General features: G+C 41.4%; 1 protein-coding gene across 1 annotated transcript; it reads right to left on the bottom strand.

The window, feature by feature from the left end:
* Positions 1–666: 666 nt before the first annotated feature.
* LOC119741478 (BTB/POZ domain-containing protein KCTD3-like) lies at positions 667–23,736 on the bottom strand. The gene is made up of 17 exons (XM_038217235.1): positions 23,521–23,736; positions 20,139–20,192; positions 19,895–19,940; positions 18,808–18,940; positions 16,242–16,322; positions 14,290–14,460; positions 12,108–12,389; positions 10,922–11,037; positions 10,119–10,206; positions 9,339–9,455; positions 7,746–7,916; positions 6,423–6,578; positions 5,111–5,207; positions 4,507–4,639; positions 2,972–3,029; positions 2,532–2,810; positions 667–1,543 (listed from the first exon to the last, which is right to left on the bottom strand). Exons 1-16 carry the CDS (start codon positions 23,586–23,588, stop codon positions 2,533–2,535), a joined length of 2,049 nt encoding a protein of 682 aa, XP_038073163.1. The 5' UTR covers positions 23,589–23,736; the 3' UTR covers positions 667–1,543; position 2,532.
* Positions 23,737–23,754: the final 18 nt, after the last annotated feature.

A 23,754-nucleotide genomic window follows, 5' to 3' on the forward strand; every position in this document is an offset into this window, starting at 1 on the left:
TGCACAATTTTAACGTGTTTTTAGATGGGGTTATGATCGAGAATAAGCTTTATGTGGCCACTCTGGTCTCCCATAATAGTTGCACTAAGTTTAGTCGGGCACCATTTGCAGTCATCAGCCGACATTTGAAGCAAAAAAAAACAGGTAAAAAAAAAAAAAAAGCCGCGTCACCGCACCACTTGGGGGGCAAGCTCCATACCAGAAACCGTAAACTTTTTTTTTTGGCCTAATCCTCATTCCTTTGTTTGTACTATATTTTTTTAGCAACAGCTCTCATTGGTTTTGTGCACGAATTTCAATCGTGGACGTCCTGTCAATCATGGACCCTTTGTTTTTTTGCCCTAACCCTTTTGTCATAGGTCCGCGATTGCCAGTGTTTACATACTCATACTAAGACATGTACACACGTTTGTTTATGGTGTAAATCAAGGATTTTCTTTTGTTCCTCTTCCCTTTTCCTTTGTTTGTACTTTTTCGCAACAGCTCTCATTGGTTTTGTACACGTTTTCTAATCGGGGTCATCCTCGATTTGGTTCCTGTCCTCAAATCATCGATGATGTTGCATGTGCGTGTCCTCGATTTACACCACAAAAAAATGCATACGCATGTACATAACAGTAAAGCATCTGTGTTTTCTTCCAATATTGCACAATTCCAAGTAAACCAAAATATATCAATTTGTTTGAATTAATAACACATTACAAAAAACTATATGACTGATCCTTTTTTTTTTTTTCACATACTATAAAATAATTGTTTCTTTTATTTACAAAGCTTACATTACGGCCGGTTGCACTGCATCAAGAAAAATAAGTTGTGCATTTTCTAGATTGAACATTGATGATAAGAGACTGTTGCTATGTAATTGCCATAAATGTTGACATTTGGATTAATTCTAGACATATACCATGTAAATAAATTTGATTGACAGTACATACTGTAGAACCGGCAAGAAGTTATTTTGTATTTTCATTTTAAATATCTTGGGTTTGCTTAAAAAAACAAACACAAAAGAAGCCAGGAACACACGAAATGTCTGTTAAAAATAGAAGAAATGAGTAAAACTTGATATTGTTTTCACCAATGAGCAACCTATACCAGCCAGATTAATCACAGTTTAAATAGTTTTTAAAATTAAGAAAATATGTAATTTGTCCTCCAGTACACTTGCGGAGAATTCACACAAAGCTATCAGCACTCCCATGTTTTTTTTTATGGAAACATTTTCCATCCAATCAAAATTTTAATTTTTCAAGGATTTTAAAGGCCGCTATAAAAATAGTGACACATGTATACTGGGCGCCACTAATTTTGACGACAGTTTTTCAATGACATCGTTCCATTTGAGGTTGGCAAATTCGCCGGGCCTATTTAACGGCATATGATGGACATTTTTGTCATGTGCCCAAACTCGGGTGCATTCCTGTCAAGAAGCTGTGTATGTCCACACTCAGTTGAAAGTTGGCCACATTTGTTGAGTGTGTAAAGCAAAATGTCCTTCCCTTGCCTTCCTCAGGAGGCTGCACACTGCCATTTATAGTTCCTGTTTCAAATAATTTTAAAAAAGAAGTTAAAAGAGTTCAATCTAAAATTGCATCATTTCTAGTGACCCCAAAACTTGCCCAGACGTTGCAAAGACGAAAAGCTGGGGGGGGGGGGCCTGGTCACTATTTGATAATAGATAGCACTGTTCATTACACTGCTCAGAGCTGTACTCTTGTGTATGTCAAGAATGCTGCGACAAACTTTTAGGGGTACTGTTTTTTCTCTAATCAAATAGTCCTGGACGCCATTTTGGGACCCATTTACGGGGCCTGCACCTGATTTCATGAAACTAATCGTAACTTACGATGCATCGCAGCACTGTGATGCGTCGTATCCCTACGATGCATCGCAGCGGCGACGCGTCGTGCAATCCATTTCACTAAACACGTCGTAAGTGCCACGCGTCGTAGGTGTATTTATAGCACGACTCGGTAACTGTTTTATGTAATTATTCCGCGTACAGTAAATAGTCGTCTGATATTCAACAAAGAGTCGTCAGATCTCTTCTCTAAAATTATTAAAACGTAAAAAACAATGGCGGTGATGTGATGCAATTTTGAAGGGAAACACTTTGACACTTTGAAGGGAAACACTTTGACACTTTGAAGGGAAACACTACTTTGACATTTCAACTGCAATATTCCAGGCTAATTCTAATTATTCAATGCATTTTCTATTTACAAATTTACACACATTGTCTAGGTATTATAGTCTCGTTTAGGTGTTTTTTTATGGCATAGAACCAGCTAAGAAAAGGACGCTTCTTATTTTGCGATGACCACATCGTAACTTGCGACGTGTTTTAAGCCATTGTTAAGGACGTTACGATGCATTCAACATAACACGTTTCGTGAAATGGATCATACGACGCAACGCAAGTTGTGACGTGTTACACGTCGTAACTCGGGTTGCGCGCGTCACAGCGCTTCCTGAAATCAGGTGCTGGTCACAGATCTTTATTTCCAATTATCAGTCAACAAGCTCACCTCAGCAATGAGTGACCTTCAGGTTGTAGAAACTTCCGTCGGTACTTTCCCCTCCCTGTTGCCCTCCCCCCTCTGCGCCAAGTGGAAGCTCTTCTGTACTCTGATTGGCCAGTGTGCTGGAGGAGCCCGAGCGCAGTTGGTTGACTCTCATGGGTATCATCTGGGCTGAGGTGGCTGGGCTCATGGAGGGTGTCGTGGATCGGGAGGCCGAGACGTAAGAGTGGCCTAGAAGGCGGATTAGCTCTTCCTCTGATGGTCCTCCAGGCAGGTTGGGATCGACTATAACAAAGGTAAACACATCCTCAATTAATATTGTGTTTTGCCAAGTAAGCTTTCCAACTGTCTCTCAGTTGAACGCCCGAAATAGAAGTGAGTAATAGCTGAATGTCAACGATGATTCTTCTTTGTAGTATTCATATTTGACTGTAAAAAACACTTACCGTTCTCCCCTTTGTTGACCTTGACTAGGTTGTCCAGTCCTGTACTCAGATCCCACATCTGTGAGAAAGTCACAGAGAGAGTGTGTAAACATTATTTTTTTTTATGCCTGATTTTTTTTTGGGGGGGGGCCCAAGAAGTAAATCTAAAAACTAAACGACATGCAACAGGTTGGGCCAAAAAAAAAAAAGTCTCCGGTTTCTGGTATGCGCGCGCGTCGCCGTAGCCATGCGCGTCGGCAAAATGAAAAAGTTTTTTTTTTCAATGAAAGATGATGTCTCAAAACCGCCAAACTCACTGCTTTGACTGGAATCCTGCTGCTGCACAATTTTAACGTGCTTTTAGATGGGGTTATGATCGAGAATAAGCTTTATGTGGCCTCTCTGGACTCCCATATATTTGCACTAAGTTTAGTCGGGCACCATTTGCAGTCATCAGTCGACATTTGAAGCAAAAAAGTCAGGTAAAAAAAAAAAAAAAGCCGCGTCGCCGCACCACTTTTTGGACAAGCTCCATACCAGAAACCAGAGACTTTTTTTGTTTGGCCTTGTCAACGTCATTTCATGTTCGACCAGGGTGTGACTGGCTCCCGTTCCGCACATTATCAATACAGAATGTGGGGCAGGAACCAGCCTACCTTGCAAAAAAACGAATTATTGTCTGACAGCTAATAAAACAAAACTGTAAAGTAATAATTCAATAACAAACCATGGGCCAGGTTTTTTTGGTCTCTTGGGCCAGTCGATGTCTCATTCAAAAGCGAATAATTTTTGTACTGCTAGAAAAATAGCAATATGAGTGCCGTAACTGAACAAGAGAGGGCGTTTTTTTTACCACTTTTGACAGGCCCTTGGACACACTGCATGCCGTTACTTGTTTGTCTTCGTAGAGCGTGAAGTATGTACAACTTATTTTTTCCGAATGTGCACAAACCCATGGCGTCTCTGGGTCAGCGTCAGACGTCTTTGGCGAAGCGTTCAAATGTCACTCCAAAAAGGTCTCCCCCAACTCTCCCTTTCTTACAACTGAGGGGGTACTTGTGCACGGAACGGATAGAAAAGGGATCTCTTTTTCAGGATGAAACTTGAAAATAGCATGGGGAACGCAACTTTAGCCCCATACTTTCATATGGGACTCTTCTGAATTCTCCAAAATCCTCTTCTGTGCAGGAAACCAATGGCATTCTTTGTTCTTTAACCCAACTCCCCACTGTCTTTTATGAAGTACTGGACCAAGTCCGCCAAAATCCATCAATCACACTGCTTCCAATGCATGCTTTGCTTTAGGCCTCCAGGCACAAGTCCATCATACTCCATCAATATTTAGTCAAGCTAGGCCTGCAGGACCAAGTCCACCAAAATCCACCAAAATGGGGGGAAGGATTTTGATGGAGTTGGGGAGATTAGGGTTAACTTTAAAGTGAAATCTGCACAATGTTACCTAATAGTGGCTAGGTTCTGCCTGTCCTCAGTCTTGCAGAATCTTCCGAAACCTATCATATTTGGACTTGATTATTACAACTGTTGTTTCTACTGACCTGTATGGACCCGTTGGAGTGGCCGGTAAACAGATACCTGCGTGGGGGCGACCCCATACGACTTGAGCCCTCGCATTCGTGGACACAGAAGGACGTAATGTTGCTACCGTCCACGGAACGGATCAAACAAACTCTGCAACAAATAACAACGAAATAAGAGAAAAGCCAGTTCATATGCATGAGTTAACCTTTTGTGCCTTCGTTGTTACTGAACTAAATCCATCATTGACAGGCACAACGCGGGCACTGAACCACCATATCTATCAACGTCAGTCAAGGCATGGTACCCTCAGTTTAACAAAACTACCACAGCCTGTCAATTGTACCAATATGAGCCCGACTAGAACTGTTAAAACCTGTCATCTGATAGATTTTGACAGATAAGTTATCTCTCTCCGTTGTTGTCACTGAGAGAGAGGGACGGCTAACGCCAATTTTCGTGAAGCCGCCAAGCTCGCAAATTCACTAAGCAATGAAAGGTTCAACATCCAAAATGTAACGCGATATATGTTGCTCCGTCTGGTTCCAAGGGGACCTTTACTGTTTTTTTGAGCAAAGGTTTCTCAGGTCAATTGTCCTGCTAAGCAGCTCCCAGTTGTTTTACCTTTGTCCAGTGGACGCTAAGCGGACATACAGCTGATCGGTCTCTGGTACCACCTTCTGGACAAAGACTTGCTGGTCATCTCGATCACCGTATGGCCCTGGAACAGAAAAAAACAACTTATGTTTATCTCACAGAATTTGATTTAACAGATAAAAATCAGACACTCTGATAAACAGGAATGGTTTAACAAAGAGATCAGCAAAAAAATAATTGGAAACACAGGATCGGTGCCAAAAAGTCAGCCTTTCTCTTTCTTTTGTTCTTACTCAGTATCCTTTCTAAATATTACAAGTATTTGAATATGCATTATTCAATTATATTTAATAATTCACCCTAAAACACCTAAACCCCTCAACATTAATCTGCATGTTTTGTTTGATTCTGATGGAGTGAGAACTGCACTAGTAAACTGATAATGCTTTAGATAGGGTCAGGCATACCACCATAATCCGAGTCAAGTTTGGGTGTTGCGTTTACCATATGGTGTTTGATTTTGCAAGAGTGAGGAAGAAGAGTGAAGAAGGATCCTAGTAAATCACTCCAGGGGGTAAGGATTAATCAATAATTATTCAATTAATCAAACATTTGGCCAGCCTTAGCACCTGTCACAATACGTCTCCTGTGCGCAAGCAAAAGGATAAGACTAACATTAACCCTAACTCCCTAGGCATTTTGGCTAGGATGTAACCTCAATCCTGCAAAATCCTCCAACTGCCTCCATGTAAAAATAGCATACAGCCTCAATCCTATATTTCTTGAATGTGGTCCTTGGAGGGATGACCACTGCCTCAACCCTGCAAAATCCTCCAGCAGTCACTGTCAGAATGTCGAGGCAGAGCCAGTGACATCCTGGAACACTGCGGAGGATTTCAAGTATAATCTAAGCCTAAATTTATGCACGGCTGAGCATAAACAACACAAGGTCCGGCCCAAGACCTTGACACAGTGCATCCTCCAAAATCAGCCACACATTTTTGCCATGTACAGTTGACTCTCGTTAGTACAAACACCGTTAATAAGTTCTGGTTATAGCAAACACAAAGCCTTGGTCCCGACGGTGCATTTATGTGCACAATGAATGGGACTGATGTTCCTCTTAATACAAAAGTCTGATATAACAAACAATTTGGCTAGGTCCGAATGAGTTTGTATTAACGAGAGTCAACTGTAGCCTCAATCCTACAAAATCCTTCATTTTACAAAGAGGATTTTGAAGGATTTGGGAAGATAAGGGTTAAAATAATGATGCTAAATCAAATGGCTGCAATGACACTATAAAAAAAGAAATATACACTTCTTATTTTGATCTCACCGAAGTTGTTTCCGGCGGCATAGGTCAGGTGAAGGTCGGCTTCCTCCAGGGAGAGAATCTTGAATGAATTGAGGGGAGTGGAGCCAGGCTGGGTGGAGATCATGCCACGGAATCGGGTCACGTTCCACGTCCGGACATGGTTGGACTCTTGGCATACTGCCAAACAAGAAAACAATCAATTGTTTCAGACGAGAACAAAGAAGAATGTAAGTTGAAAATGAAGAAACTTGAGGCATTTGATCCCCTCAAACCATCAAACATCAAAAAATGACAAAATACTATAGCAAAAAGGGCAACTCATACAGCAGTAGTAATTAAGTGTTAACTTTATTTGGACGTATTAAGTGACAAAAATGAAAGAGGAAGAAGCAGAGATATACATATTCACAGTGGGACAAATTGACAGAATGGTGACAATGTGACAAGTGGACAGACTAACAGGGTGACAGAGTCACAGACTGACACAGTGACAGAGTCACAGACTGACACAGTGACAGAGCAACAGAGTGACACAGTGACAGAGTCACAGACTAACAGAGTGACAGAGTCACAGACTGACACAGTGACAGAGTCACAGACTGACACAGTGACAGAGTCACAGACTGACACAGTGACAGAGTCACAGACTGACACAGTGACAGAGTCACAGACTGACACAGTGACAGAGTCACAGACTGACACAGTGACAGAGCAACATAGTGACACAGTGACAGAGTCACAGACTAACAGAGTGACAGAGTCACAGACTGACACAGTGACAGAGTCACAGACTGACACAGTGACAGAGTCACAGACTGACACAGTGACAGAGTCACAGACTGACACAGTGACAGAGTCACAGACTGACACAGTGACAGAGTCACAGACTGACACAGTGACAGAGTCACAGACTGACACAGTGACAGAGTCACAGACTGACACAGTGACCAGAGTCACAGACTGACACAGTGATAGAGCAACAGAGTGACAGAATCACAGACTGACACAGTGACAGAGTCACAGACTGACACAGTGACAGAACAACAGAGTGACACAATGGTGACAAAGTGACAAATGGACAGAGTAACAGAATATCACAGTCACAGACTGACAACATTCCAGTGCAATAGAATGAACGGCGACAAAGTGACAAAGACTAACATGACAACAGGGTGACAGCAGGTGACAGAGGTGACAAATTGACAGAGTAACAGATCAACTGAGTGTCAGAGAAACAGAGTGACAGAATGGTGACAAGGTAAAAAAAAAATCACAGAGTGACAAGAGTCCACAGGGTGACAGGGTGACACAGTGACAGAGTCCATCAGAGAGCCTGATGAGTACCTGAGATGAGGTGCTTCTCAGACAGCATGACTTTGGAGATAGGATTGCAGTGGACGGTGAACGTCTGGAAGAGTTGTGGACCCTGGCCGACAGTCTCTGGATGCTGGACAATCACACGAACCTTGCCGGCGATAGTACCATAGGCGATCTCAATCCAGTTGCCTGTCAGGCCTGAGGGGAAGAATGTACAACATCAAATCCATTAACATCGTGCTATTAAAGCTACAGTCCATCATTTGTAATGTGTGCATTTTGTTCGTTTGAAGCAACAAAAGTGTTCAAAATCTAATGAAGGATACTGAACAGCTAACCTGATGAAATTTCAGCTCTGCTTCAGCTGTATATTCCGAGAAAAACAGCATTCTAAGATCTCAATTTCAAATCAAAAGTTGCTGCATCATGTTTTGAATTGTTTTGAATTGCAGCTATAAGCGATGTCGCGCACTGATCCGACCAATTATAGCAACCGCGCGCGCCTGTGCGTCGTGCCAATGCTTGCGCGCGCTGCGCCGAATAACAAAACGAACTACTAATTTAAATTTTCGAACGGTGCGTCTTTTTTGGAAAGGCCTTCTTTTGTTGATTACTTCAAAATGACAGCTTGCCAGAAAGAATAATTTCACAGGGAGTTTAGTCCACTTACTATCTTTCAACCAAGTATGTTTTTCAACAATAATATGCCAGTTACTTTTTTGGATGGCTGCAAATGATGGACTATAACTTTAACACAGCTGTCAGCAGCCATTTGCACAAAAGTTTCTTGTCAAGTATATAACGGATGCCATGCGAGGGGTTTACACGATACAATTATTGTACAGCTGTGAAAGACACTATCAAGTTTAACGAGACTTAGCATTGCTGTGAAATGCCATAAATTCTAGGCAACTCAGACAGGAATGATCATACTTTTTATGCTAAAATGTCACATTGCAGTCATTGAATTGGCATGGCCTGCCTTTACAAAAAGGTTTACGTTTTCTACGTGAGAGTGGCGTTCAATATCCTTCAAACACAAAGCTGTGAATTCCTGGCACCAACTGAGCAAAGTCAGACAATTACAGAATAAGCGAGTTCGGTACTCCAACTGCGCATGTGCACATCACGACTTGCCGATTTTTCTTTCAGGATAACAATTCCATCGTATGCGTGCAAAAGCACAGCAGGGTATCAGCCAAATTGAAGAGATCATCGTGTTCTGTAAGTATAACATTTTGCAAAAAACTTCTGGACAGCGACGTGTTTTTAGGTGTCTTGTGTGTCAAAACTTTTGTGCGAACGAAAGTTCCATCTCCTTTCGACTGCACGAAAAATTGCACAGAATGCAGATTTGGTTACCATGTCCCCCATAGCCTTGTGTGCATTTATCTGCCGCGATTATCCCGAAAAAATAATCGTCAAATCTTGCTGTGCACCAGCCTATTTTGGAATACCGAACTCCCTTATTGATATGCAACAATCGTGATAAGTCAGTTTAATAATCCGTTTGTGATACGTAAACCGTAACTTCGCAGACTTGGGCGTTAATTTCAGGCAACACTTTCATGAGCGAAGTAACAAGTAAACAGTGTTTACAACCATGGAGCCTGGACTTACTTGTCTTTGGGGTGGGGTAAACGCTGAGAGCGGTGACGGCATCGTTGCTGGGGTCGTGGTAAAGTTCAGTCACCAGAAGGTCGTTGTCCTTCATTCTCAGAGGAAACTTCTGCATATCTGGCCACAAGAAACAAACAAGAACTCTTGAGTCCAGTCTAATCAGATCTTGATCTTAATTTAAACCTAACCCTGCTAAATGCAACAGAGAGCAACTATGGTATAAAGTTGTTGCACACTGTTGCATTTTCAGGCCACTTACAGTCCCCATGCTTTGTTGCATCTTGTTGCATTTAGCAGGGTCACTGCTTATATACACTGTTGCATTTTCAGGCCACTTACAGTCCCCATGCTTTGTTGCATCTTGTTGCATTTAGCAGGGTCACTGCTCATATACACTGTTGCATTTTCAGGCCACTTACAGTCCCTATGCTTTGTTGCATCTTGTTGCATTTAGCAGGGTCACTGCTCATATACACTGTTGCATTTTCAGGCCACTTACAGTCCCCATGCTTTGTTGCATCTTGTTGCATTTAGCAGGGTCACTGCTCATATACACTGTTGCATTTTCAGGCCACTTACAGTCCCCATGCTTTGTTGCATCTTGTTGCATTTAGCAGGGTGACTGCTCATGGCGCCACGGCTGATATCATCCATAGCTCAGTTGAGTTGGTGTTGAAGAGGTTACAGGATCAAATCGGCCCCAAATGAACCTTGATAATATCAATTCCCCTTTACGTCAGACTAAATCAAAGGCAGCTCAGACTAAATTGAGTTACTTACCGATGTAATAGATGGAGCCATTCGTACATCCCAGGAGTAGGAATGAGCCTGCTGTGTCATGGCTGGCAATACCGCACATCTCTTGGGTCTAAATCCAACAGAAACAAAAATACAAGAGGATTTATTTATTCACTGTTGTTTTTTAACCCATCACCATCACGTTTAAAAAAAATAAAAACACAGTAAACTCGTGTTGTTCGAGGGCTTGCGAGAAAAAAAACAAATCTCAAGCCTACTCAGGTTGGGACTCGAACCGACGACCTCCTGCTTACCAGCGCAGACGTCTTACCACTCGACCACTGAGCTTGCCGGGGTCTGCTGGCTGGTTTGAAACTGATACAGCAGTGGGTACGGCAACCAAACTATTCACAGGATGTACTTTGCGTCGGGGAGATGTAAATTCAATATTTTTTCTTGGCCCTTCATCAGAGATTTTTTTTAAGTTGGACAACACCGAGTATAGAGTGTTTTGGAAAAAAAAATACGTTGGTAAAGTGCCAAAAACCAATATTGAACTTATATCTCCCCAACGCAAAATTCATCCTGTAAATAAGATTAATTTTAAAGGTAGAGTATATCATTTGTGATTTGTTCATTTTTTTCGTTTGAAGCAACAAAAGTGCTCAAAATCTAAAGAAGGGTGCTTACCAATTAGCCTGATGAAATTTTAGCTCAGTGAATGCTGTATATTTTAAGAAAACAATATTCAATTCAGACACTAATTCCCACTCATTTAAACTATAAGAGTCAGACACAATCTGTCACAGCTTCTCATTGGTCAGAAGTTTCAGTTGGTTCCCTACCTGCCAATGTTGTGTCACAGCGTGCCAGACCCCAACTTTGCCCGTATGGCTGGTAGCCACCAGTTGACTACCAATGAAGAATAACGAGTCCACATGTACAGCAAGATCAAAGGTACCTGAAATAGAGACAACAACATCTCTCATTATGGGCCAAGTTCGGGCAAGGACCATTAGTCGACTAGTAGTTGATTTGAGACGTACCTTACGCCTGCGCAGTAATAGCAACGTGCGAACGTCTCTAGTCAAACGCTGGTCAAAATGTCATCGCAAAACGTCTGGATCCTGGCTCTCTGCTAGCGTTATGAATGCGCGCGGCTATTGGTTACCAGCGAAGCAACCAACCCCAGTAGGCTGGTTCCAAATAGTCGACTAGCGTAGTCAACCACCGTCGACTAGACAGAGTTCGGGCAAACGTTAGTTAACCATTGGTCAACTATAGTCCTTGCGCGAACTTGGCCATGGCCTTGCCCCACCTACTAAGCAGGGAAGTCAGCTTAGGCGCTTGTTGCCTGCTTTTCCGGGCATGTCAGCCACTTCACAAGTGAGTCCCCGCTTTGAAGGGGATCATTCACTATGTGGGCTTTCAACTGTAGCAGCCTGATTTGCAAGAACAACTGGTTTACACACACACACACACCCTTTGCACTTTCAAGTATGGTGAGGATATCAAATTCTTATCCAGAGAGTATTCACTTATGCAGATGCAAGCTTTCTCAGATTCTCTTCCTGGAACTGTCACAAAATTAATAATAATAATAATAAAACAGCATTTATATAGCGCAATATGAATCAAAGATTCCTCAAAGCACTTAACAATAGTATGAGAAACAATAAAAAAAAAATTTGAAATGCAATGGAAATGTCAATGTCAGTTTCAAAATAATACGTACATTTTTGTGTACGTATGCAATGTACATCTGCAATGTCGGCAATGACAACATGGCCATTTGAGAAAATGAATATACACTTTATGTAAATGTAGCAATGCATTTAAAATCTGTAATAAAAATGTACATATTATTTTGAAACTGACATTGACATTTGCATTTAAAAAAAATGCCATTACATTTCAAAAAAGCATATGCATATATTATTCAAATTAACTGCAATTAAGTTTTGTAGGCTAAGGGCTATATTTTTTTTATTTGTTGGGGTAAAAAGCAAACCAAAAACCCCAAGTATTTACCAACTTGACTGCGACTGCTCTCATCCTGACAGCTCCAGAGCCGAATCTGGCTGCCGTAGGACACCGCCACCATCTTCTCCTTGCCCTCTGATTGGCTGAGAGGGACCCGAGAGTTAAGAGCCACTCGCTCGATGGTCCTCTCCAGGTACGGAGAGGTGAAGACCAACTGCCAGCCCGTGGACTCCTTGATGCGATAGCAGCAGACGAAGTGAGCGTAGGCCAGGACGATCCAGTTGTGATGGCCAGAGACGATCAGAACTCTGTGTGGATCTGTGCCGGCTTCTGCGAAGTTAACCATCATGAAACGATTATGTTTAAAAATTGTAGATGTGCATCAATAATCTGCTCAATGCCCTACATCATTATTACCCCTGATCATCGTGCTGATAAAACATTCCACAGATACTCACAGCTCCTGGGCCGCGGAGTATGAAGCTTTATGCTGCAATTTTAGCACTAAGGGCAGATTCACGCGCGTCTGCGTGGATAACAGAAGAAAAGTCAGAAACCTTACATCCTTGCCTGTTACCTAGTGTATTACCTTACAAGCAAAGTCAACCTCTTTAAGATAGAATACAAGTAGATGAAATACATTTTGGTTCATTTCAATACTATCTGATTTGGACTTTTTGCATAAGCTTCACAAGGTGCATGAGCTTCAGAACGTAGTCAAATACTTGAACATTCCTTCCTCAATCCTCTAAAATATCCCAATGTGCAAAAACCCGTTGGTCCATTCTTTGTACTCTAACTTTCAAGAGGCATGAAGAGAACAGGCTATAGACTAGCTCTGCGACGGCCATTTTCCAAGGTGGAACCATGCTCACTCGAGTCACGCTCAGGTAGTACGCATGCACTCTGGGCTCTTTCGACCAATAGCGTTACAGACATTTGTGCATGCCTTGTCTTCAAGAACTTGTGAGGCATGCGCATGAACGTGGTTCCACCTCAAAACAGGCTTCCATTTTCATTCGCTGGATAAGTCTATGCCTTTCTCAATCCTGTAAGATCCTTCAAACTTTCCAGTGGATATTGAAGGAACTTTCAGGGGTAAGGGTGAACAAATAAACTCCTCACTGACCAAATCTCATGTCTAGGTCTGTGCTGGCTATTAACCTGATGTAAAGTAAAAGTGGCTGGGCTCATATCATCCTGATTTCTGCAACATTTTTGATGGATTTTAAAGGAGTTGGGAGGGATATGTTTAACAAATACAAATGTAAACTCTTTACTGACCACATGAAATGTCTAGGTCTGCACTGACTAACCCCGGCTCTTTGGTACATCAAGAATAATGTGAAGTGAAAGTGGCTGGGCTTTATATTATCCTCATTCCTGCAAAAAACACTTTGATGGAATTTGAAGGATCTAGAAGGGTTAAGGGTTAACAAATGTGAGACGTTCTGGCAAAATGAGACGGAACTGGGCACAGGCCATGGAGGAGAAAAACGCAACAACTAAAACCAAATGGGGGTGATTTTTTTTTTGATTTTCAAATAATATTTGTAATCTAATCTGTGATATGTTTACTACACATATTTTAAAGAAAAGTATCAAAATTACAATTTTCCAGACTACAAAACAGTTGAAACTTAAAGGCCTTTTTCTAAGTATGTTACTTTTTGACATGTTGATAAATACAAACTTTAGGCCAAAAAAAAGTCTCCGGTTTCTGGTATGGAGCTTGTCCAAAAAGTGGTGCAGCGACGCGGCTTTTTTTTTTTTTACCTGACTTTTTTGCTTCAAATGTCGGCTGATGACTGCAAATGGTGCCCGACTAAACTTAGTGCAAATATTATGGGAGTCCAGAGAGGCCACATAAAGCTTATTCTCGATCATAACCCCATCTAAAAACACGTTAAAATTGTGCAGCAGCAGGATTCCAGTCAAACCAGTGAGTTTGGTGGTTTTGAGGCATCATCTTTTATTGAAAAAAAAACTTTTTCATTTTGCCGACGCGCATGGTTACGGCGACGCACGTGCATACCAGAAACCGGAGACTTTTTTTTTGGGCCTTAAGCAAAGTTAGCTTGTAAACGAAACGTCTGACTGAAGTGCAACAAACACTTTAGAAGGGAATTTTTTTTTCTTTCTTTCCTAATACCCGGAAGCCCTCATTTCAACCTCTGCCCAGCTCTGTCTCATTTAGCCTGAATCCCTCATAAAATAACATATCACTGACCAAGAGGCATGTCGAGATCGGCCCTGGCTAGCCTGGGCTCGATGGCAGACACTGGTCTCTGGCTGGCTTCCCTGAGTGAGGTCCCTCTGGCTAGCGTTGGTCTCGGTCTCATCTCGGCATCCACGGACAAGCTATGGCGGTGGTCACTCCTCTCTAACCTCGGCGGTAAAGCTGCCATCACAAATTCATTTCAAAAAAAGTTAACGTGAGTATTATACAAATACAGCATGGTATGAGGGGAAGTAGTGGGAATTACTGGTCCCGAGTCAGCTTGACTACCTCCCGACGCGAGGCGGAGGGAGGTAGTCAAGCTGACCTACACCGAGGGACCAGTAATTCCAACTATTTTCCAGAAATAAACCATGCAGTATTTGTTTTACTACACCTCATAAATATTTAGTAGCCTCACTGTCTTTTTAGTAGCCTCACTGTCTTTTTAGTAGCCTCACTGCCTTGTCGATAACGGCCTTCCTAGATTTTGCATATTTATTCAGCACAATTCAAGTTCTTCGTCACAGTTTGAAAAAGTCTGGCGCTAACACAAAGTGTTTTTACTGCAGTTGTAACAAGGATTACAACAACAGACTGGTTCCATAAAGATTACATGTCATAGTCTACATGTCTACGAGGCGGGTTCCAGAGGGAATTTTTGGTGCTACCAGAAAAACTACCGCACGGCAGCGAGCTGGATACTCACCGGGATGACGTCACCGGGATGACGTCACCTGGGTGCATATCATTTTTACTTCCCGGACGGGCGGCGGAATTGGCCAATGACGCGCTCCAATTTGATCATGAATATTTATGAGGTGTAGTAACATCAACTCCTCCCCCAGGTTTTTTTGTGAACTCAGATATGTCTCATCAACAATGATCCTGATGGAATTTCCGAATTAATATCGATTTCTTTAAGCTATTTGCCGTTTGGCTAACATTCTCTGCCAAATAGACACAATCCTGAACTTTTGACTAAATCGGTTAAAATTCTGAATAAACACGTAATGAAATATATGCTGCAATGCTTAATGATCAGAATGAGCCATAACTTTAAAAAGTGCACTTAATAATTGGGAAAATTGTATGTAGGATCTGTCAAGCAGTATTCTTTTTACAGTAAGCCACAAGAACTTGGCATACATGAAAGTTTTTTGTGAATACATGCAACAAGACCTTCAAGTGCAATTATGTTTTGAGTAGAATGACATGTAAACAATAAACGACAGATTAACAATTGTATACATTAACATTTTATAAATGCAGGAATTTGACTGTAAGGCCAAAAAAAATAGTTGGTCTCTGGTCAGACCGAAGTTCCAGAATTGATGCGGCGACGCGTTTTTTGTTGTTTTTGGGGTGGCTTTTTTTTTTGCAAGCTTGTATTGTACAGACAAGGTGGGTACTATTTTGCTTTTTTGTGTCCTCATTATACATTGGTGTCCTCCATAATTTGCCTTGGTGCCCTTTATCATTTGCCTTGGTGCAATTTCCCCATTCCTTGGTGCTCCTTGGTACAAAAATTTGAGGAGGCGCGGCAAATCGACGCGCGCGCTGACCAGAGACCGAGTATTTTTTTTTGGCTTTATATTGACAAAAAAATTATTGTACTGGTACTAAACGTCCCGTGAAATTATTTCATCTGGCTTGCTGTCATTTAGGAGAAATCAGGAAATGAACATGATTTCCAACGATCGGTCAATTGACTGATTTTCGGAAACAAAGAGTGCTATGGACGAAATCGTGTATTGTGATCAAAAATGTGTGTTTTCACTGTTTTCTCAATAAGTGCAATATCCACTGAGCTGAAACAGGCTAGGTTTTGAATATTCTTCTTTGGATTTTGAGTGGTGTTATTATTGGAAACAAACACAATATATGAAAAGTAACTGATCCCATATGACTTTAAGACCGTCAGGTACTCAAGGGGCTTTAAGATGATGGTGGAAATCGCTTACAGGGTGGAGGAAGTATGCCATGGAAGAGAACATTGCCGCAGGACGATCTCTCCAAATCCTCGCACAGTGACAGATTCTTGACTGTCAAAACACACAAACATACCAAATAAAAATAATGCGTTTATTGAAAAGGCAATCCCAATTAAAAAAAGATACAAATAAAAAATAAACAAATGAAATTGTGTTTCTTAAAGTGAGCATCCAATTCAAAACAAAGAATTGAAAAAAAAAAAAAAAGGACCTTAATTAAAATATGTGTACAACAAAATTATAAATATTTTTTTTATGAAGTCTAAGCATTTTTCATGTTTGTTAAAATTAATTTTATCTTAATAACCTGACAAACTCCAAAATAAGATCTTCCCTCGTTTTGGGGGATTTTGGCAGATAAGCCATGTGCACCAAGTCCATCAAAATCCACCAGCGCCAGTGGTGGACTTCAACCGATCTGGTCCTGAAGCATTATGTGAAGCAGAGTGGGTGATGGATTTTGATGGACATGGTCTTCTACTGAGTGAAACTAAGTAGGGAGCATGGGTTCATTGATTATTCACAGAGGCCTGACCAAGCTATAAAAAAAAATGGAACATCCCCAAAATTTGATCCATGGTCTCTGATTGTAACCGCATTCTCTCCCTACCCGTCTTCTTGCTTCGTGAATAGCCTGCCCATTTGACTTATCACAGAGTGCCAGCATATTTTTTCAGGGGTGTGAGTGACCACTGATCAAAATAGCTGAAAACAGCTGAAAAAGGTATAAAAAAGCTGAACTTTGGAAATCTCCTATACTTTTGTACACAGCAAGAGAGGGAAAAAAGCTGAAATCCAAAACAAAAAAAGCTGAAATCAGCTTTAAAGGGAATGTACAACATTTGCTTTTGCTTCAATTTTCAGAAACAAATGGATTTGGAGGATTAGTATGTTGTAGCAAATATTGTTAAAATGACTTGTTTCACGTTTTGGGCTTGCAGATGCTGGAAAAACCAAGAAAATCATTCATTTTCTTGTAGTCTGGTTCCCTGACCCCACTTAAGATGAAACGGAGAATTTATAAACTTTGGGGGAATTGTAAGCTCAGAGAATCAGTCTAGCAGGCTTGTACCCCTTCACAGGTGTGTAATCAATTGCAAATAGTTTTTGCAGTTTTTGCAGCAAAGAGTTTGCAAGCAGTTTTTGAAAAAAAGCCAGTTTTCTCCAACGCTGATCGGCCGACCAGCGTTGGAAAAATACAATTTTTCTTGAAAATGTTGGCACACCAGGAGCCATGATTTTACAGGATGCTTTTAGACTGTCATTCCCTAACAATCCAGTAAGGTATTTTGTGATAATTTGATCATTTCGTTTTGAGATGTTTGCAAATGTTGTATCTTCCCTTTAAAGCTGAGATTTCACACCCCTGATTTTTCCAACAGTACAGCTCTGGAGTCTTTTTGTAAAGGCCAGTTGTCACTGAATCCTGCAAACTATCCCCAATTTTGTAATTTTTTTGGCTTGACTACAAGCTCAGTAAATGGGAGCTTCTGGAGAAATCAGATAACCATTACTCAGTTAGAAAAACAAGTGGTCCGCAGACCGCAAGTGTGTCTCCTTTTTCTGTGGTTGATCCCTGTATGTGGTGGGTTCTAAGAAGAAGTCATATTTTGTGCATTTTTCAACAATGACCTCAAATGACCCCTACATGACCTTTGACCTCCAATTTCAAAAGAGTTGTCATGAACCCCCACCCAAGGATCACTCCATCCAAGATACATTCAAATCCATCAAATTCTGTAGACAAAGAAACATTGGAAGCATATTTGAACAATGACCTCTAATGAACCCTACATGACCTTTGACCTCGGTAATAAAGAATTGCGTCTTCCCACCCAAGGGTCACTGCCTCCAAGTTTCGCCAAAAATCCATGAAAGCATGTAGAAGTTATACATTGCTTTCAAAAACTGAACCGAAACGTTAACATACATATGGGGCTACAGACATACGTCATACGGGTCTACGGTCATATAGTATTTAACCCTAACCGCCCTGAATCCTTCAAAATCCTTTTTGCCAAAGTGGAGGAATTTGGAGGATTGAGGTTAAATGGCAAAAGTGCGTTACTGATTTCGTAGGATGCACTTTGTCAAGGTCTTGGGCCAAAACCTTGTGTTGTTTTTGCTCAGTCATGCATAAATATAGGCCTGGATTATGCTTGACATCCTCCGTACTGCTCCAGGATGTCACTGGCCAAGCCTCAACATCTGGACAGTCACTGCCGCAGGATTTTGCAGGATTCAGGCAGTGGTCACCCCTCCACGGACCATTTTCAAGAAATAATGGAGGAATTTGCAGGATTGAGGCTATATGCTATTTTTTTTCCATGAGGCCAATTGGAGGATTTTGCAGGATTGAGGCTACATCCTAGCAAAAAGGCCTAGGGAGTTAGGGTTAAGACTGGTTTGTGTCTCCCAAAACTTTTAGGCCAGACACAAATAAGGATAATCAGATTTTGAAATCACCGATATCTCCCACCACTATTAAACAGGCATGTCCAATCTATAGAATGTAAGCTCTTGCATGCGTGCTTACCGAGTGGTGATATGCCGTAGAACTCTGCTTCATGCCGCAGCGTCTGTATATCCACCCCTTTGAGGTTGAGCTCCTTGGTGCGAAGGTAGTTCAGAATGGGTGCAAACACGGTCGGATCTCGATCAATGAAAATCTGCAGGGAAAGGCAACTCCCAGGCATCAGACGGCAGGCAACTTATTAAAATTGTCTACTTCAATCCAAACACTCACAGAATCTTTAACTGCTTTTTGAATCCTGTTAACCAAATACTCTGGGGAATTTATGGGTAAAATGCAATATCCTGACATCATTTTAAATCCATTATAGTATCAGTAAGGCAAAAAAAAAAAAGTCTCCGGTTTCTGGTAACTCTCGGTGGGTAACTCTATCAAAAACATCCTGATGGAATTTCCGAATTAATAAGCTATATGCCGTTTGGCTAACATTCTCTACAATTGTATACATTAGGCCAAAAAAAAAAGTCTCCGGTTTCTGGTATGGAGCTTGTCCAAAAAGTGGTGCGGCGACGCGGCTTTTTTTTTTTTTACCTGACTTTTTTGCCTCAAATGTCGACTGGATGACTGCAAATGGTGCCCGACTAAACTTAGTGCAAATATATGGGAGTCCAGAGAGGCCACATAAATCTTATTCTCAATCATAACCCCATCTAAAAACACGTTAAAAATTGTGCAGCAGCAGAATTCCAGTCAAACCAGTGAGTTTGGCAGTTTTGAGACATCATCTTTCATTGAAAAAAAAACCTTTTTCATTTTGCCGACGCGCATGGCTACGGCGACGCGCGCACATACCAGAAACCGGAGACTTTTTTTTTTTGGCCTAACAGTCAGTCATTGAAAATATGTTGAAAAAAAAATGAATACTGGACTTAATAAATTTTGTTAATTTCTTTTTCATTACTTTCAACAGACTTTGTACACAGCAACCAACGGGGCGTCGTGAAAACTAACGCATGCCCAATTGGCGACAGCTCAGGACTACGCATGAGATGTGTGACTACTTAAATACAACAAAAAAGAGAAATTCATGAATTTTGTATATGGCTTTTTCAATTTGTGCTCAGATTTGGAGTTTGATTAGGACACTTACTGCTCCTTCTTCATCTCTTACTGAAGGAATGCGACCGCTCATCAAGCTGAGGAAACAAGACCAGTAAGAACTTTCAGTTTTCGGAGCATTTAGAGGCAAATAAGCTCAACAGAAGTGCAAGAATTTCTATTGTTTCAGGCATGAATAGTTTCAAATATATTAATAATTATATTGATTTTTTTTAGAAACAGGTTAAACAGGAAAAGCGACAGCAGAGAAGAGATTCTAAACGAAGAATTCTTACCTGGAGAAAAAGGAGTCAGGAATGCATGTCAATGTTTGCTTGGATGTCGAAAACCTAGAATCAACGTAAAAAAATTAAATACTTTAAAATCGCTTGTTTGGTTTCAAGTATACAAAATCACCCTTGCAAAGAAGTAGGAGTTATTGTGTATATTAGGAGCCCCTCTTTTATTTTAGTCCTTAACCCTAACTCCCCAGCCTAATTTACTAGGAACCATACCAATTCAGGCAAATTCCAACACCCACATGGGAAATTGCACACACACACACTGTTGGACTTAGTTTCTGGAGGTATGCCAACCCCAGTGTAAAAGACCATCAGTTTAGGGGAACTGTACCTATCCCAACAGATTTAAACACAAACCTGCCCTGTTGAACTTTGATGGGTTGTGTTCGGTTAGGGTTAATTAAAGTGTTTTTATCATTCATTTTCCAAATTTTCAATTTCCAAGATAAACTTTTGCAACCCATAGGCACATTCCTCAAGGCGTGTATTAAGACGAATGAACGCGGTATTCCGCCCATTTGCATCGCCCACAAACTTTACGTATGCTCTGATAGACATACACAACACACAGTACATTGTACATGTGTGGTACGGTACTACCGGCTAAAAGCTAACAAATTGGAATGCAGGTAGTTGAATTAGCAAGTCAAAAGAACTTTTATCTTATTTTTTCTCTGTTTTTAATTGAAAAAGTAATTTCGAAATTCACTAATTTAACTTGACCCACTCACCCACATTTTCGAAAAAATATCAAAAATTAAAAGCGTAGAAATTTTTTTAATGGCCCCTAATTTTAATTCCGAAATTATTTGGGCGATCGTATAGTGTAGGACCCGGTTCCTAGTCTAAGGGAACAAAAAACACTTTAAAATTATTAGACCCACATGTACCAAACTAGTTGGCGACATTCTCAACAAACAGGTATGTCATAGATAGAGGGCAGGGTTTTGATTTTATTAGGGAAATCTGGGGGTAAAATGACGATGACAGCGCGGCGACAACACACAAGGAAAATAAAGTTGGCGATCACCACGCGATCACCGTGAGCACGCACGGCGCGCTGAATCGCAAGGCAAAAACTGCGCAGCAAAATCGTAATTTCTAACCAAAGAAAGTGTTCAAAATTGCAAAACGGGTGTCATTAGAATTGAGAAAAGTCTGCTTTTTATTGTAAAGGTGATTTTTGAGCAATAAAATTAAAAAACATTTTTGACTCTAATTTGTTCAAAAGTGTTCCCTAACGTGGCGCACTTCGAAGCTTACCCAACTTTCCTCATGTAGTGTTGCCAAACCTCTTTGTTGATAAACCTCAAATTCATGCAGTGAAATGCTGGTACTTTTACCTTTTTAATGCTTGCTATTTAACCTCTGTGAACAATTTCGGTTTCATAAAATTTAATCCGAAATGCAAAAACGGTCGCGTCCGGAAATTGGGCACAAATTGGCGGAGTGTTCCCTAACGTGCGCACTTGAATAAATCTCAGAAAATTCCAAATTTAACATTTAAGAATTTCTGTAAACTTGATAAATTCTGATAAATCATTATTATCTTTACTTACAAACCCAGACAGATGTTTGTCAGAAAATTATTTTCTTATTTTTCAGGGCATTTTCAAAGGGTTCACATTGCACTTGAAAATAAAATCGGAAAATCACGCCAAAATAATTTTTTCTTTTAACTTGATAACTTGGTAAATATACTCGCGATTTATGAACGGGAGTGTTAAGAACTTGATGAAATTTCACTTTCTGTGAAATTTCAGTTAAAACTTTTGCTCTAGCTAGGCGCTACAGGCGAAAAATAAAGGCAGTGTATATTTTGCCGGAGACGGCAAACCTTTAGTAAACGTTAGTTTGCCGGATATGCACTGAACATGTGCAGTTACTGTTTTTTTGTACTCGAACATGTTCAGGTGACAAGTTTTAGTCTGGCTCCATGCCATTATCGTTGTTACCTTGTATTCACAAGATGGGATTCAGTCCATTTTATAATTTCGGACTTTTTTTCCCTTTTAAAAAAAATCCTCCAGAGCCACAAATCTGAAAAAGAAAATGTAATACTCTGCAAAAAATGTTTGAGACATGTTAAAATAATAAAAGAAGAATATTCTTATTTATTTGGGGATGAGAAAAAAAAACTTAAAAATGTGGTCGGAATCGAACGCGAGTCCTTCCGTTTTCTAAAGCCTTTACTTAACCACTACACCAAACGTGCTACACAACTTTTGGTGGGAATTTAATACATCTTATAATTCAGCCCTATTTTAAAGAGTACAGCGCCCTCTGTTGATATGGATTGCCGCCGGCAAACCTTTAGTAATCGTTAGTTTGCCGTCATTACCTCCGGCAAAATATCCACTATCAAAAATAAAAGTGCGCCACGTTAGGGGCCGCGCTACTCCTAGAACTATGAGGCTCCACGTAGTGGAGCCTCATAGTTCTAGGAGTAGGGCCGCGCCACGTTAGGGTACATCAACAATACACGATCGCCACTATTTCTGCCATATTTAAGTAAAATATTTCCACAAAATTAACACACACACAATCCGACCTCATGAAAAAGATAAGGAGCAACTATAGAATGCAGGGCCACGCCGAAGCAAGGTTTTTTAATTTGCTTGGAGGCGTGGATGGATAGGAGTAATAGATATGCAAACCTGCAAAAAGTGCGAAGTACAGCGAATGCACTTGTCTTCTAAGCTTCTCATGAAGGATCGGAAGGGAGGGCGTGCTTGTAAACGTGTTGGGGGCACGGTACGGATCGGAGTGGCGGAGGCGCGGAGTCGGGGAGTCGGGGAGTCGCGGAGACGCGGGGCACTGGAGTGGCGGAGGCGCAGAGTCGCGGAGTCGCAGAGACTCGCACCGATAGAGGGCGCAATTCTCGGCGGAATTATTTTGAGAACGAAGCATCCGTATCCACTTTAAATGGGCTCGCAAATTAGGAAGGGAGGAGGGCGACGGGGCACTGTCTGGAGTGGCGGAGGCGCGGAGTCTGGGAGTCGCAGAGTCTAGTCGCGGAGACGCGGGGCACTGGAGTGGCGGAGGCGCAGAGTCGCGGAGTCGCAGAGACTCGCGCCGATAGAGGGCGCAATTCTCGGAGATATCGACTGCGGCCGCGCTCCACGACTCCACGATCGATTTTCGGAGGTAGGTCGACTGCGGCTCCACGCCTCCACGCAGCCGTACGGAGGCGTGGATGTAGAGTAAAGTGGCCCTGCATTCTATAGTTGTGCCAAAGATAATTGCACTTCTACCATCGGGAAATTGAGGATACGTTTTGTTCAAGAGTACAGCACTTCGCCATGTTGGCGGCGCATGCATGATTTACCTGTCCGGAAACTGGGCGCAAGACAATCCATGATTTCCTCAAACTTACCTCGCTCCTCCAACGTTCAATTTGATGATCTCCCCGGAAAACCCCGGTGCTCCAAACAGCCCATACATGTTTCTGAAATTACAATACTTTCCCTTTTGCTGTTATCAATATATGTTCTTCTGAAGGGAAAAATTGGTTCATTAACTTTTTGTGCTAATTCGATTCGTGCGCACGAATGTTTTCCTTCGTAGCTCGTAATACGTACGCGCGTAGGTATGACGTATATGTACCAGA

This window comes from Patiria miniata, unplaced genomic scaffold (assembly GCF_015706575.1).
Source record: "Patiria miniata isolate m_02_andy unplaced genomic scaffold, ASM1570657v1 HiC_scaffold_5, whole genome shotgun sequence".
NCBI lineage: Eukaryota > Metazoa > Echinodermata > Asteroidea > Valvatida > Asterinidae > Patiria > Patiria miniata.

Coding starts and splice junctions, on each gene's coding strand:
- LOC119741478 (XM_038217235.1), bottom strand. CDS start 23,588: ATGTATGGGCTGTTTGGAGCACCGGGGTTTTCCGGGGAGATCATCAAA. Junction 12,390..14,289: donor CGATCTCGACATGCCTCTTG/GTCAGTGATATG, acceptor TTAACTTCGCAG/AAGCCGGCACAGATCCACAC. Junction 2,811..2,971: donor GGTCAACAAAGGGGAGAACG/GTAAGTGTTTTT, acceptor CCTTTGTTATAG/TCGATCCCAACCTGCCTGGA.